Source organism: Hemitrygon akajei, chromosome 11, assembly GCF_048418815.1.
Source record: "Hemitrygon akajei chromosome 11, sHemAka1.3, whole genome shotgun sequence".
In the NCBI taxonomy this organism is placed as follows: domain Eukaryota; kingdom Metazoa; phylum Chordata; class Chondrichthyes; order Myliobatiformes; family Dasyatidae; genus Hemitrygon; species Hemitrygon akajei.
This window is the reverse complement of record NC_133134.1, coordinates 30,827,333-30,842,739: the sequence shown is the minus strand read 5'-3', so window position 1 is coordinate 30,842,739 and position 15,407 is coordinate 30,827,333. Positions and strand designations below refer to the sequence as shown.

Sequence of the window (15,407 nt, the reverse complement as noted above, 5' to 3'; positions counted from 1 at the left end):
CCAGGAGTTGATGGTTATCCTGTAGAATTTTATAAAAAATTTGGAAAATTGCTTTCTCCATATATGTTAGAGATGTTTAAAGATTCTTTTGTGAAAAGTGATTTACCCTCTCCTTTTTATGAGGCTTCTATTTCTTTAATTCTCAAAAAGGATAAAGATCCTACTGATTGTGCCTCATACAGACCTGTTTCATTATTGAATGTTGATGCTAAGATTCTCTCAAAGATAATGGCCAATCAGTTGGAGAGTATTTTGGGTAAAATCATCAAACAGGATTTATAAAGGGTCATTATTCTTTTTCAAATGTTCGGATATTATTTAACATTATATATTCACCTTCTTCTAAAACTCCACAATGCGTTGTATCTTTGGATGCTGAAAAAGCATTTGATTGAGTCGAATGGAAATATTTAATGTTTTAGAAAAATTTGGTTTTGGTATTAATTTTAATAATTGGATTAAAATAATATATAAAGCTCCTATTGCTACTGTTGTCACTAATAACTGTAATAACTAATAACTATCTCCTTTTTTTCAGCTATCACGGGGGACAAGACAAGGTTGTCCATTAAGTCCTTTGTTATTTAACTTAATATTAGAACCCCTTGCTATTGCTCTTCATGAAGCCAAAAATATCCATGGGATTTTTGTGAATGAGACCATGCACAATTTACAATAAATCACCTTTACGCTGATGATTTATTGGTATATATATCTAAGCCTGAAGAATCTATTCCTGCTTTGCTAAAATTATTTGACAAATTTGGAGATTTTTCAGGATATAAAATAAATTTTAGTAAAAGTGAATGACTTCCTTTAAATGAATCTGTCTCTATATATGATAATATTCCTTTTAAAGTTACGGTTTCTTTTAGATATTTAGGTGTTATAAATTACTAAAAAATATAAGGATCTTTATAAAGCCGATTTTCCTCCTTTAGTGGACTCTATGAAGTATACATTTAGTAGGTGGAGCCCACTTACATTTTCACTTGTTGGTCATATTCATGTAGTTGAAATGATGATTTTACCAAAATTTTTATATTTATTTCAGAATATTCCTGTTTTTTTGACTAAGAAGTTTTTTGATCGGATTGATTCTATTATTCTATCTTTTATTTGGATAATAAAAGACCAAGAATTGGTAAATGTCATTTGCAAAAGTTGAAAAAGGATGGAGGTCTCGCTTTGCCTAATCTAAGAATGTATTATTGGGCTGTTAATTTGCGGTATATGTCCTTTTGGTTATATTGGGGTGATAGGAATGATTGGCCAAATTGGGTAGACCTGGAACTGACAGCTGTGAAACAGTTTTATTTAACTTCGTTATTAGGAGTTGCTTTACCTATACAATTAGCTAAAGTTGCTAATTTAAACCTATATCCTATGGTTAAGCACTCTTTACAAATTTGGCTCCAGTTCCACAATTTTTTTAATCTTAAAAAATTTAAACTTTGTAGTGTAATTTATCGTAATTACTTTTTTAAACCTTCTTGGAGCGATCCAATTTTTTTACTTTGGAAAAATAAAGGTATTAATTCTTTTTTGGATTTATTTAAAGAAGAAAAATTGATGTCTTTTGAACAATTAGTCATTAAGTATTCTCTCATATTCACACTTTTTACAACATCTTCAAGTTAGACAATTTTTACAAAAATATTTCAGTAATTTTCCTTATATATTGGAGGCTGACTTGTTAGATACTATTATGAATATGAACCCCTCGATGAAAAGTTCTATTGGAAGAATTTATAATTTATTATTACAATGGGACAAGCATCCTTTACTTAAGATTAAACAGGATTGGGAGAAGGAACTCAATTTGACTTTTATATGGGAGAACTGGGCGCGGATTCTGAAGCTGGTTAACTCTTCTTCAATCTGTGCTAGTCATTCACTGATTCAATTTAAAATTGTACATCATTACCATTTGACAAAGGAGAGACTTTCTAAAATATTTCCCAGTGTTGACAAGTATTGTGATAGATGTAAAACTGAGATAGCTACACTGACACATATGTTCTGGTCATGTTCTGTATTAAAACAGTTTTGGAAGTCAGTCTTTTTGACTATTTCTAAAGCACTCAGAATCAACTTACAACCTAATAAATTGACTGTGTTTTTTGGAATAATTCCTCAAAATATCCGTAGTATTTCTGTGTCTGACCAACATGTTATTGCGTTTGTTACATTGATAGCTAGGAGGGTCATCTTGTTGAAATGGAAGGATATATCAGCTCCTACTTTGTCACAATGGTTCTCTCAAGTGATGCTGTGGTTTAGCTTGGAGAAAATTAGAAGTTGAACCTTTGAACCTTTATTTGATTTTGAGAAGAGATGGGGCTCATTTGCTCGTTATTATCATTTCAGTTAACTGATAGATTTCTGCCACGATCTAAATGTAAATTTTTTTTGATATATCTTTCTTTCTTGTTGGCGGTTTGATGTTTATGTTTAGAAGCTTTCTGTTTGACGCATGGCTCCGAGGTTGTACCCCCAATGGGTTTCTTTTTTCTCTCTCACTTTTCTTGCTTAGTAGCGTTTTTTAAATTCACAAAAATGTTCAATCTTTAAGATAATTTCTTCTTTTTTGAGGCATTGTAAGTGTTGTTACTTCGATGTACTTGTGCTATTTTTGAATAATAATAAAGATTTGAAAAGAAAAAGGGATGGTATAGATTTGAGGTCCTCAGACTTTTGGATCATCAGAAACATTTTTGATGTAGCTGGAACTTGTTCAAGTAGGCTAGTTTGTGCCAGACCAGAATGAATTCTTTCTCACTTGCTGGGAGGTTTGCTCATGTTGTTGAGGAGGATTTAATTTAATTTGAAAGGGACACAGAATAAGTACACAGTTGGTGATGAGACCCAGTCAAATAAAGAAGAAAATCTAGGTTAGTCCAGTAGGCAGTGCAGATATGGGCATGATAAGCCACATGAGAGTATCAGAAAGATAAATTGTATCTATTTTAAGGTAAGGAGCCTGAATGGTAAGGAAGATGAACTTGGAGAATTAATCAGCATGTGGAAATATAACATTGAAGAAATCTCTGAACCATGGTTCAAACAAGTCCAGGGCTGGCAACTTAGCATTCAGGCTATAGGTATGATGGGGGTAAGAGGGAGAAAAATTAAAAAAAAAAAAGAAGGGGGCTTTGTATTATCGAATAAGGGTGGCATCACTGCAGTAATGATAGTGGATGTCTTAGAGAGCTCTTCAAATGATACCATATGGTTAGAGTTTAGGAATAAGAAAAAGACAATCACTCTCTCTGATAAACTACGGTACACACATCCCTAGAGTCAGCCAGAAATTGAACAGGAGTTAGGGAGACAAATCACAGAGGTGAAAAAGAGTACTGGCTTTAAACTTTCCCAGTATTAACTGGGATTATTTTAGTGTGCAAGGATTAGATGAGGAGTAATTTTTTAAATGCATCTAGGAGACCTATTAATGTCAGTATTTTGACATCCTAGTAGGGATGGGGCTTTGCTAGAGTTAATCCTAGGGAATAAATCAGAGCAAGTGGATGAAATAGCAGTGGGTGAACATTTTGTATATAGTGATCATAACTTTATTTATTTATTTATCATTTATTTCAGAGTAGCTGTGGAAATGGATAAGGATAATCCAGAAAGTAAGTGCCTAAATGCTTGAATTGCAGGATTGACCTGACATGTGAAGGAGAGGCCTGCATACTCCAAAGAACCTCATTCCCCTCAGGAAGTAGAGGCGACTCTGGCCTTTCTTGTACGTAGCCTCTGTGTTGGTGCTCCAATCAAATCTGTCATCCAGGTGCATCCCCAGGTACTTGCAGGTTCTCACCACGTTCACGTCCTCACTACCAATAGTAACAGGGAGCAATGCAGGCTTAGTCTTCCTAAAATCCATCACCATCTCCTTTATCTTACTGATGTTGAGCTGCAGATGATTCAGCTTGCACCATTTGACAAAGTCCTCCACCAGGGTCCTGTATTCATCCTCCCATCCTTCCTTCATGCACCCAACTATTGCTCTGTCATCAGAATTTCTGCAGTTGACATGAATCAGTGTTGTTTCTAAAGTCCACATCACACTGGGTAAATAGGAAGGGAGGCAATACCTTGTGGGGCCCCAGTGCTGCTTATTGCCATGTCTGACACACAGCTCTGAAGCTGCACAAACTGTGGTCTGCCATTCAGCTATGGCCCAATTCTGGTAAATGAGACTAACATAGATGGGTAAACAGTTTATAACATCTATTACGAACATATTATCAATAGCATAGACATGGTGAGCTGAAAGGTCTGTTTCTCTGACATTTAACTATAGCTCAAAGGAGGTATGGTAGTCTTATGGGTTTTAAATGCCAAGATGGTGAATTTCAGCAAACTATCCAATATGATGATATCATGTTCAAGGTAGATGATATAAATTGTTGAAGTGTTGAACTACCATGAATGCACAGAATATCTAAGAGCTTGCTTGTTCCCGAACAAAAGAAAATTTTCAATCTTTTTGATTAATTGTTGGGGAATTCCAAATGCAAAGAGTAAAGAAAGGAAACTGAGTAGACATAGACTACTGGGCAAAAAGCTTTGTCTATTTTAATTCAGTTCAGTAATGAGTTTCTTATTTTGGAGATACTTAGAGGGTAAATTGTGAAATTTGTCATCGTTTCAAATCCGGACCTTTGTTCAGATACTTATTTTGGAAATACTTATGAACATCTTTTCTAAAAGCATTTGAATGTGTCGATAATAAACTACAAAAGTGAAGAATGATATTCTTTCTGTTTCATAATGTTGATAATGCAATGGATTCAGGTTAGTTGGAACACATCAGACCAGTACATTTCGGCCCAATTAAGCAGCTCCCCCAATTAACCGAATTTCATGGAAATAGTTTAAAAAGTATTTAAGAAAAAAGACAAACTACCATTTAACTAAGTAACAAATTATTTATTTAAATGTAATAAAGAAAAAATTAGAACACTATCGATTCTATCAAATTAGTACTATAAAACTGTATTACACAAAATACACTGCAGATGCTGGGGTCAAAGCAACATGTACAACAAGCTAGAGGAACTCAGCAGGTCGGACAGCATCTGTGGAGACGAGCAGTAAATGTTTGGGCTGAGACCCTTTGTCAGGACTGACGAAGGGTCTCGGCCCGAAACGTTGACTGCTCATTTCCATGAAAACAGTGTTAGTTCCCTATAGTTATTGATGGAGGAATTGATGCTGCCAAGTTCTTTTGATTGATGATAAATGAATAAAATCAGAATAGATACCTAGTAACACATTCAAAATGCTGGAGGAACTCAGCAGGCTAAGCAGCATCTATGGAAAAAAGTACAGTCAATGTTTTGGGGTGAAAAAGCTGAGGAGTAGATTTAAAAGGTGGGGGGAGGGAAGAAAGAACCACCAGGTGATAGGTGAAACCAGGAGGGGAACAGATGAAGTAAAGAACTGGGAAGTTGATTGGTGAAAGAGACAGAACGCCATGGAAGAAAGAAAAAGGGGGAAGGAGCACCAGAGGGAGGCGATCGGCAGTCAAGAAGATGAGGTGAGAGAGGGAAAAGGGGATGGGAAATGGGGAAGGGGGGTTGGGGTTGGAGGGCATTACCGGAAGTTTGAGAAATTGATGTTCATGCCATCAGGTTGGAGGCTACCCAATGGAATATAAGGTGTTGTTCCTCCAGCTTAAGTGAGGTCTCATCATGACAGTGGAGGAGGCCACGGATGGACATATTGGAATGGGAATGGGAAGTGAAATTAAAATTGGAAGCCACTGGGAGATCCCACATGTTCTGGCAGATGGAGCATAGATGCTCGGCGAAGCGGTCTTCAATTCTACGTCGGGTCTCACTGATATACAGGAGGACATACCAGGAGCACCAAACACAGTAAATGATCCCAACAGACTCACAGGTGAAGTGTTACCTCACCTGGAAGGACTGCTTAGGGCCCTGGATGCTGGTGAGGGAGGAGGTGTAGCGATAGATACCTAGTGTGGATAATGCACTGCCTTCAAACAATTTTTGACCATTGTATCCTCCAAACCTTCATTTTCATTGTAACATTCAAGATAATTGTCAATACCTTCAATTTCTTTGTAGTTCCTAACATGAAATAGTGAAATAATTTCATTTTCACTCTTGGCTGTTTCTGGCATCTCCAAGCCTAAATACTTGAAACTCTAGAGAGCAAAACACTTCTGAAATGTCTTACTGCTTATTTCTCACCACCTATCAGTGACAAAAATCATGCATTTTTAACACAAGTACACGCAACTGACACTATTTTAAAACTGTTCACTGTAAGCATGGTGCAGTGTCTGTCACACAAGTCCACATGCCTATCACTAATTAGAAACTGTTCAACAACAGTCTCCAGTCCCAATTAAGCTGCAGAGCGTCCCAAATAAATGAAGGGAATCCCGACTATTTTCTTGATTAGTTTTTGTTCTTTAAGAGATATTCCAAATAAGCAGTTACCCCAATTAACTGATGGCTCTATGAAGTGGAATCATTGTACTTAAATAATTTTCCCATTATTGACTCAATGTTAAAGGGAAGCTTCCATTCTACATGTTGACATTAAACAGTATGATAGAGAAGAACATGATATTAACTTGTCCCCTGTTACTATCAGTATGATAGACAAGAACTCTACTTCATGTGAAATAATATTAAAAATTAAATTTGCTACTGATCTAAATGTTAGAAATAGAATCAAAATATCTAGATCATACAGTGGAAAGATTATTCGCTAAAGATTATTCTACCCAACGTCTTCAAAAAACATTCCTAGACATTTGAGGTCAGGAAGAAAAAAGTATCCTGGACTTCTTGACAGAAAGGCCACAGTCAGTTCATGTTGGCAGAAACATCTTACACTAAGCACCAACACTCCCCTGGGTTGCATGCTTAGCCTGCGGATGCATGACTACACTGCTAGATACAGTACAAACTGAATCATCAAGTTTGCTTGATGACACAACAGCGTCATCAACAACGATGATGAGACAGCATACAGACAGGAGGAAGAATGATGCAAACACAACCACTTGAGTCTCAATGTGGATAAGGCCAAATACATGATAATGGACTTCAGGAAGGTGCAGGCGGACCACTCCTCACTGCACATAATGGACAGTCTCACCTGGTCCCTTAATATCACCTCTTTGATCAAGAAAGCACAGCAGGGTGTCCACTTTCTGAGGAAAATGAGGTGAGTGAGGATCCCTGCACCCACCACCCCCCCCCCCCCCACCCAACATTCTAACCAATTTTTGCAGGAGTACCGTTGAGAATGTCCTGACCAGCTACATCACCGCCTGGTACAAGAATTGTAAGGCATCTGACCACAAGTCCCTACAAATGATTGCATGATCTGCTGAGAGGATTAGTGAGGACTCTTCCATCTAGCAGAGATATTTATCAGAAGATATGCAAACGCATGCTGTTAGCATTGTTAATGATCTCGCTCATCCATCCAACAATCTCTTTAACCCCCTACCATCAAGCAGGAAGTACCAGAACATAAGGACAAAAACTATTAGGTTGGGAAACAGTTTGTTTCCTTGGGCCAAAAGACTATTGAACTTCCTGCCTCCACCCAGGTTTCATCACGCAGGAAGTGCCAGTAACATTATACTGTTTACTTTTAACTTGTGTTGTTAATGCACATTATTTGTTAATTTACTCGTGGTAATATTACGTTATGTATTATGTGTGTGAATTTAATGTACTGTGTTGTGCACCTTGGTCCAGAAGTACATTGCTTAGTCTGGCAGTATACATGTGTACAGTTGAATGACATTGAACTGAACTTAAACTTGTATATTAATTCGGACACTTACCAGGGTATAAACAAAATGGAGATTCCACACCTTTTCTTCATAATTAAGTGTAATGATTATAGCTTCAGAAAATCTATTATATTGTCTACAAACTATATTCAGTAAGAAATTTTTGAAGGTTAGGTCAAAAATCAGTATAATTTCAGAACAATAACCTCTAAAATAACTAAAGACCTGAATTATCAAAATTAGAAAACTATAAATAGCTTGATCTATTAAATAATTTCCCCTTGTTTAAAAGAACAAAGAGCTGGAGACTGTGTGTGTGTGTATATATATATATACCCAAATACATAAACAGATTCACTTACATGTTCTTGGATCAGGTGGTGAAGCAAGTGGAGGAGGGGGTGGACTTAAAGGGGGTGAAGGTTTCTGAACAACTGCATGACCTAAAAGTGCTGGATGAGAATATTCAGGATTGAAGTGTTCTAACAACGAAGTATCCGCTGAAATCTAGAGAGAGTGAATAACATTCATTACTTGATTAATGAATATACAGTACAAGGATGAAGAACAGATGGGACATGTGAAAAGGGACAAGAAAAAGGTGTACACGTATGTAAAGAGAACGCAAATCAAAAAACTCCAGATGCTGGAAATTAGATTTTATTATGAGAGAGGATGCTACTGTCTGGAATAAGGAAGTCAACGTGACAGACAGAAAACTAGGTTAAATGAGAATATGCAGAAAATGAGGCCTCTAAGGTAGAAAGTTACATTAAAGTTCTCTAAAATCAATGGTTATGGTCTACACTGGGGTACCATACTTTTCATCTGGCATCAGAGGTCACTCAGAATGATACTTCAGTCAATAGACTCCGACAATGCTGCGTGTTACATGTCAACATTGCTTGGATTAACCATAAGCGTCATTTAGTTGCGCCTGCACGAGGCGGGTGGATGGCACCATATAAAAAACAAGTGGAGGTTTTTTCTATTCAATTGCGGAGGTTTCTGAAAATTTCTGCAGCTAAGTGATGCAACGGACTGTGAGTTACCAGCGAGAGAGTGAGTTGAGTTGAATTAGTTGAAGAGTTCACTACAGCAGTGGGCATTCCCAATATTTCTCCGTGGCCAGAAGGTTGTGATAATTTGTGGCACACAGTGCATATTGGATACATGACTGTCACTTTGTATGATCCATACTCGGATTTCTGGAGTATTCTGTGTCGACCACTTTCTGTTAATCCATACATGGATTCGGGTGTGTTATGTGGCGACCACTTGTGTTAAGGAATATTTGGTGACGGTCACTTTGTGATATCTCTACATGGATTTTGGAACTTAGGTGTCACTTTGTTATGCCTGCGTGGACTCTAGTATTTAGCTGACGACCACTCGACTTCTGGAATCTTCTGTGACTGTCACTTTGTTATCCTTGTATGGATCCAGTGTGTTAGATAGATAGATAGATAGATAGATACTTTATTCATCCCCATGGGGAAATTCAACATTTTTTCCAATGTCCCATACACTTATTGTAGCAAAACTAATTACATACAATACTTAACTCAGTAAAAATATGATATGCATCTAAAATCACGCTCTCAAAAACTTAAATACATTGAGTCCTAACCCCGGCACTTTAACATATCTTACTTCTGGCGGTTGAATTGTAAAGCCGAATGGCATTGGGGAGTATTGATCTCTTCATCCTGTCTGAGGAGCATTGCATTGATAGCAACCTGTCGCTGAAACTGCTTCTCTGTCTCTGGATGGTGCTATGTAGAGGATGTTCAGGGTTTTCCATAATTGACCGTAGCCTACTCAACGCCCTTCACTCGGCTACCGATGTTATACTCTCCAGTACTTTGCCCATGACAGAGCCCACCTTCCTTACCAGCTTATTAAGACGTGAGGCGTCCCTCTTCTTAATGCTGCCTCCCCAACACGCCACCACAAAGAAGAGGGCGCTCTCCACAACTGACCTATAGAACATCTTCAGCATCTCACTACAAACATTGAATGACGCCAACCTTCTAAGGAAGTACAGTCGACTCTGTGCCTTCCTGCACAAGGCATCTGTGTTGGCAGTCCAGTCTAGCTTCTTGTCTAACTGTACTCCCAGATACTTGTAGGTCTTAACCTGCTCCACACATTCTCCATTAATGATCACTGGCTCCATATGAGGCCTAGATCTCCTAAAGTCCACCACCATCTCCTTGGTCTTGGTGATATTGAGACGCAGGTAGTTTGAGTTATGTGACGATCACTTGTCCTCTGGAATTTTCTGTGATCGTCACCTTGTGTCATCTTAATGTGGATTTATGAACCCTCCCTTACAGACACCTGTACCTGTTCCCGTGGATTCCAGAACCTTCTGGATTGCCATCCTAGGACTCTGTTTGAGTAAGACTTGGGAAGAACTATTTCCAGACCTCCACGGTTTGCGAGCTAAGATGCATTGCACTGTTAATTTTTGCTTAGGGGAGCAATTGTTTTAATTGTCTATATTTTGGGTAGGTATTGAAAATATATTTGTTTAATATTAAAATCTATGTCTTTGGTCTATGACTGCTGGCACATAACATAATTTGGGGGCTCGTCCAGGGATTTGCCCATATTGGAGCTTATAGATCGATTGATAATTGATTTGATTGACTTGTGTGTGGAAACCAGCAGCAACGGACATTGATAAATTATTGGCATCATCAACCCCTGAGGAATTACAGAAAGCCAAAAAGACAGAGTTGTTGGCCATTGCTAATAAGTTAAAACATATTATGGTAAAGCAGGCTATGAGAAAAGCAGAGATTCAGAGGAAAATAGTTGAGCACTACATAGATGAGGATATGTTTGCAGACAAGGTGTTAGATCTGTTTCCTGAAAGTAGACCAGCTGATGCTAAGTTCCAGTTACAGCCGGAAAACATAAAGATAGAGAAACTTAAATTAGAAGCTGCAGAAAGAGAAAGACAAAGGCAGTTTGAGGAAAGAGAAAGACAAAGGCAGTTTGAGTTAGAGAAGTTAAAGTTCGGGAATCAAATTTATGGCTTTAATGATTGGTTTGTTGCCAGTCGGGAAGTTAGATTGGTCCCTCCATTTGATGAGGCTGAGGTTGATACATACTTACAGCATTTTGAGAAAGTTGCTCAGAGCCTTTAAGTGGCCAAAAGAGTATTGGCTTCTCATGTTGCAGAATGTAATTAAAGGTAAGGCTCAGCAGGCTTATTCTGCCCTATCAGTTGAAGATGCAGCTGACTATGAGACAGTAAAACAGGCTGTGCTTAAAGCCTATGAGCTGGTTCCAGAGGCCTATAGGCAAAGGTTTAGGAATTTGAGAAAATCTGTGAGCCAGACTCATGTGGAATTTGCTTATGAGAAGTCTGTGTATTTTGAAAGATGTTGCACATCTAAAAATGTGAATGATGATTACAACAAATTGCAAGAGTTGATTTTAATTGAAGAGTTTAAAAGGTGCATTCATAAAGATACGAAGACATATTTAGATGAGAAGGAAGCTGCAAGTTTGCAAGAAGCTGCTAAGTTAGCAGATGAGTAAACATGAGGAAATCTGCAGATGCTGGAAATTCAAACAACACACACAAGATGCTGGTGGAATACAGCAGGCCAGGCAGCATCTATAAGGAGAAGTACTGTCGACGTTTCGGGCCGAGACTCTTCGTCAGGACTAACTGAAAGGAAAAATACTAAGAGATTTGAAAGTAGTGGGGGGAGGGGGAAATGTGAAATGATAGGAGAAGACTGGAGGGGGTGGAATGAAGCTAAGAGCTGGAAAGGTGATTGGCGAAAGTGATACAGAGCTGGAGAAAGGAAAGGATCATGGGACGGGAGGCTTTGGGAGAAAGAAAGGGGGAAGGGAGGGGAGCACCAGAGGGAGATGGAGAACAGGCAGAGTGATGAGCAGAGAGAGAGAAAAAAAGCAAACAACTAAATATGTCAGGGATGGGGTTAGAAGGGGAGGAGGGGCATTACTGGAAGTTAGAGAAGTCAATGTTCATGCCATCAGGTTGGAGGCTACCCAGCCGGTATATAAGGTGTTGTTTCTCCAACCTGAGTTTGGATTCATCTTGACTTTGGATTCTGATATGTCTATCCAAAGACCCGACGCAGACTGGGAGACTGTTTCACTGAACACCCACACTCGGTCCGTCAGAGAAAGCAGGATCGCCCAGTGGCCACACATTTTAATTCCAAGTCCCATTCCCATTCTGATATGTCTATCCATAATTCTCCATAACTTCCACCACCTCCAACGGGATCCCACTGCTAAGCACATCTTTCCCTCCCCCCCTCTTTCTGCTTTCCACAGGGATCGCTCCCTACACGACTCCCTTGTCCACTCGTCCCCCACTTCCCTTCCCACCGATCTCCCTCCTGGCACTTAACCTTGTAAGCAGAAAAAGTGCTACACCTGCCGTTACACTTCCTCCCTCACCACCATTCAGGGCCCCAGACAGTCCTTCCAGGTGAGGCAACACTTCACCTCTGAGTCGGCTGGTGTGGTGTACTGCGTCCGGTGCTCCCGGTGTGGCCTTTTATATATTGGTGAGACTCGACGCAGACTAGGAAACCGTTTCGCTGAACGCCTATGCTCGGTCCGCCAGAGAAAGCAGGATCTCCCAGTGGCCGCACATTTTAATTCCACGTCCCATTCCCATTCTGATATGTCTATCCATGGCCTCCTCTACTGTCAAGATGAATCCAAACTCAGGTTGGAGGAACAACACCTTATATACGAGCTGGGTAGCCTCCAACCTGATGGCATGAATATTGACTTCTCTAACTTCCGTTAATGCCCCTCCTCCCCTTCTTACCTCATCCCTGACATATTTAGTTGTTTGTTTTTTATCTCTCTCTCTGCCCATCACTCTGCCTGTTCTCCATCTCCCTTTGGTGCTCCCCTCCCCTCCCCCTTTCTTTCTCCCGAGGCCTCCCGTCCCATGATCCTTTCCCTTCTCCAGCTCTGTATCGCTTTGGCCAATCACCTTTCAAGCTCTTAGCTTCATTCCACCCCCTCTGGTCTTCTCCTATCATTTCGCATTTCCCCCTCCCCCCACTACTTTCAAATCTCTTAGTATCTTTCTTTTCAGTTAGTCCTGATGAAGGGTCTCGGCCCGAAATGTCGACAGTACTTCTCCTTACAGATGCTGCCTGGCCTGCTGTACTCCACCAGCATTTTGTGTGTGAAGTTAGCAGATGAGTTTGCTCTAACCCACAAGTCTAAGTTTGTCCCAAATATGACCTTCCAGAAGAATAGTATGGATAATTAAGTTAAACCAGAAGTCAAATCTGAGAATAGTGACAAAGCTAAAGATGAAGGAAAGCAACCAAAGGAGAAACATTCTGGTCCTATTTGTCACTTTTGCAAGAAACCTGGTCATGTTATGGTTGATTGTTTCCTCCTGAGGAAGAAGGAGGAAAAGGAGGCAGTTCTAGATGCCTGTGTTCAACGCTTTGAAACCCCTTGACCCAAAGGGTTCTGGACATCCTGATGAAGCTCTGTCAAGGGCTGAGACTTCTGACCTAGTTAGGAAAGAATTCATTCTTTTTGTGTCAGAGGGATCGGTTTCAGTGAATGAAGAGTCAACCCCGTGCCAGTGAAAATTCTTCGAGATACTGGGCCTTCTCAGTCACTCTTGTTTGACAATGTTCTAGAGTTTTGTGATGAGGCTGCTACTGGTGAAGTGAATCTTATTCAAGGCATTGGGGGTGACATTGCTTCTGTACCTCTGCACAAGGTAATTTTGAAGTCACTCTTAGTTTTAGGACCTGTTAAGATAGGACTATGACCCAGTTTACGGGTGAAAGGTGTTTCTTTGTTGTTAGGAAATGATCTAGCAGGTGGCAAAGTTGTCCCTGCAGTGCAGTTGACGACTAAACCAATCACTAATGATCCAAAGATGGATTCTAATGTTTATCCATCCTGCACAGTAACTCGAGCTGTGGCCAAGATGTTTGCCAATGCAGATGGTCTTGTGCAGAATGGTTCCGCTACCCATGATAGCCCAAAACAGGACTCAGGTTTTGATGACCTGTCAGTGACTTTCCTTCCTTCACTGTTTAACCATGATCCTTGTATCAAGTCTGACCATAAAGATTTGTCTCTGTCCAGGAAGGAGTTTATAGCGGAACAGACCAGAGACCTTGAGATTGCTGCATTGTGAGATGGAGCTCTCTCGGGTGATGAGATTGAGAAAGTACCAGTTGGGTACTATTTCAAGGATGAAATGTTAACAAGAAAGTGGAGACCACCTGATATCCCTGAAAGTGAGGAATGGGCAATTGTTCACCAGGTTGTAGTTCCTAAGGTCTATAGGAATGAGATTTTAAACTTGGCCCACAGTATGCCCTTGGATATCCATCTTGGTGTGAATAAAACTATGGACAAGGTTTTGAAACAATTCTTCAGGCCTGGTTTGAGGAAAGATGTTGTGACATTTTGTGAGAGTGGCTCATCATAGTAGTAGATGAAGCCATGGACTGACATGTTGGAATGAGAAGTAGAATTAAAATGGGTGGTCATTGGAAATCACACCTGTTGTGACAGATGGAACGAAGGTTCTTGATGAAGTGGTGCCCCAATTTATGTTGGGACTCACCAATGTAGAGGAGACTGCACTGAGAGCACCAGATACAATAGATGACACCAACAGACTGCCAGCTGATGTGTTGCCTCACATGGAAGGACTGTTTGGGGCCCTAAATGGTGGTGAAAGAGGAAGTTAAAGGGTACGTGTAGCACTTGTATAAACATGAAAAAAGTTTTACCTGACTGATAAAGTTTTATCTACACGAAAGCAAAACAGGCAATTAAATGTCTGGAACTTGAATCTTTCAGCATACCTTGGAACTCCATGAGTTCTCCCAAATTATTAAAGGTGCTGCTGAATTGAAGACTGTTTGCCACTGGAATCCTCAGTCCAAATAATCTTTAGTCAATGGAATGCAAAAGTTTCGTAGAATAATTATTTACACTTTGCAAAGGAAATTGAACAATAACTAGATCCATGAGGTGCTGCTTTAGTATTTTCCACTTCACAAAATTTAATTAATTACAACAAGGGCTAAATTACAGCTATATGCAGGCCGCTGAAGCGATAAGCATTAAGCACACTCAGAATTCTGTTGTTTAGTAATTCCAAAAGATCTTGAAATGAAAATAAATTTGGTTGTACTTCAGCAACTTCACTGTCAGGACCAGATATGTGCTTTCGAGCATCCTCATCGATTAGTGGTAACAGTGATTGATTTGATTATTCTACAGCTGACGGACACAGCATCAAACTAACACTAGTAAAGTTAGGTCAAGCATAACCATATTTGAGATTATGCTCATTGCTCACTGTTCATGTAATAACTTCCACAGCTACTCATTGGTTCAAGCAATCAATGTGACAGAAAAATGTAATTGCAGGGCTGCATGAAGAAATGGAAGCATAATGACAGGTGACATCAGAACGGCTTCAACAAATTTATCTTAGTTATAAAAAAATATAAACGGAGAGACTAATGATAAAGTAGTTGGCATCCATCATCAATTAACTTAACAGTTACTATCGAAGAAGCAGTACTGCATTGTGGCACAAAATCAC

At 39.5% G+C, this 15,407-nt stretch overlaps 1 protein-coding gene across 2 annotated transcripts in view; it reads right to left on the bottom strand.

The window, feature by feature from the left end:
* The window catches only part of iqck (IQ motif containing K), a 91,261-nt gene that overhangs the window by 50,932 nt on the left and 24,922 nt on the right, over positions 1-15,407 (bottom strand). For both annotated transcript variants that reach the window (XM_073060558.1, XM_073060559.1), the window contains exon 3: positions 8,161-8,305. In XM_073060558.1, coding sequence (XP_072916659.1) covers positions 8,161-8,305 — 145 coding nt within the window. The remainder of the gene's footprint in view (positions 1-8,160; positions 8,306-15,407) is intronic.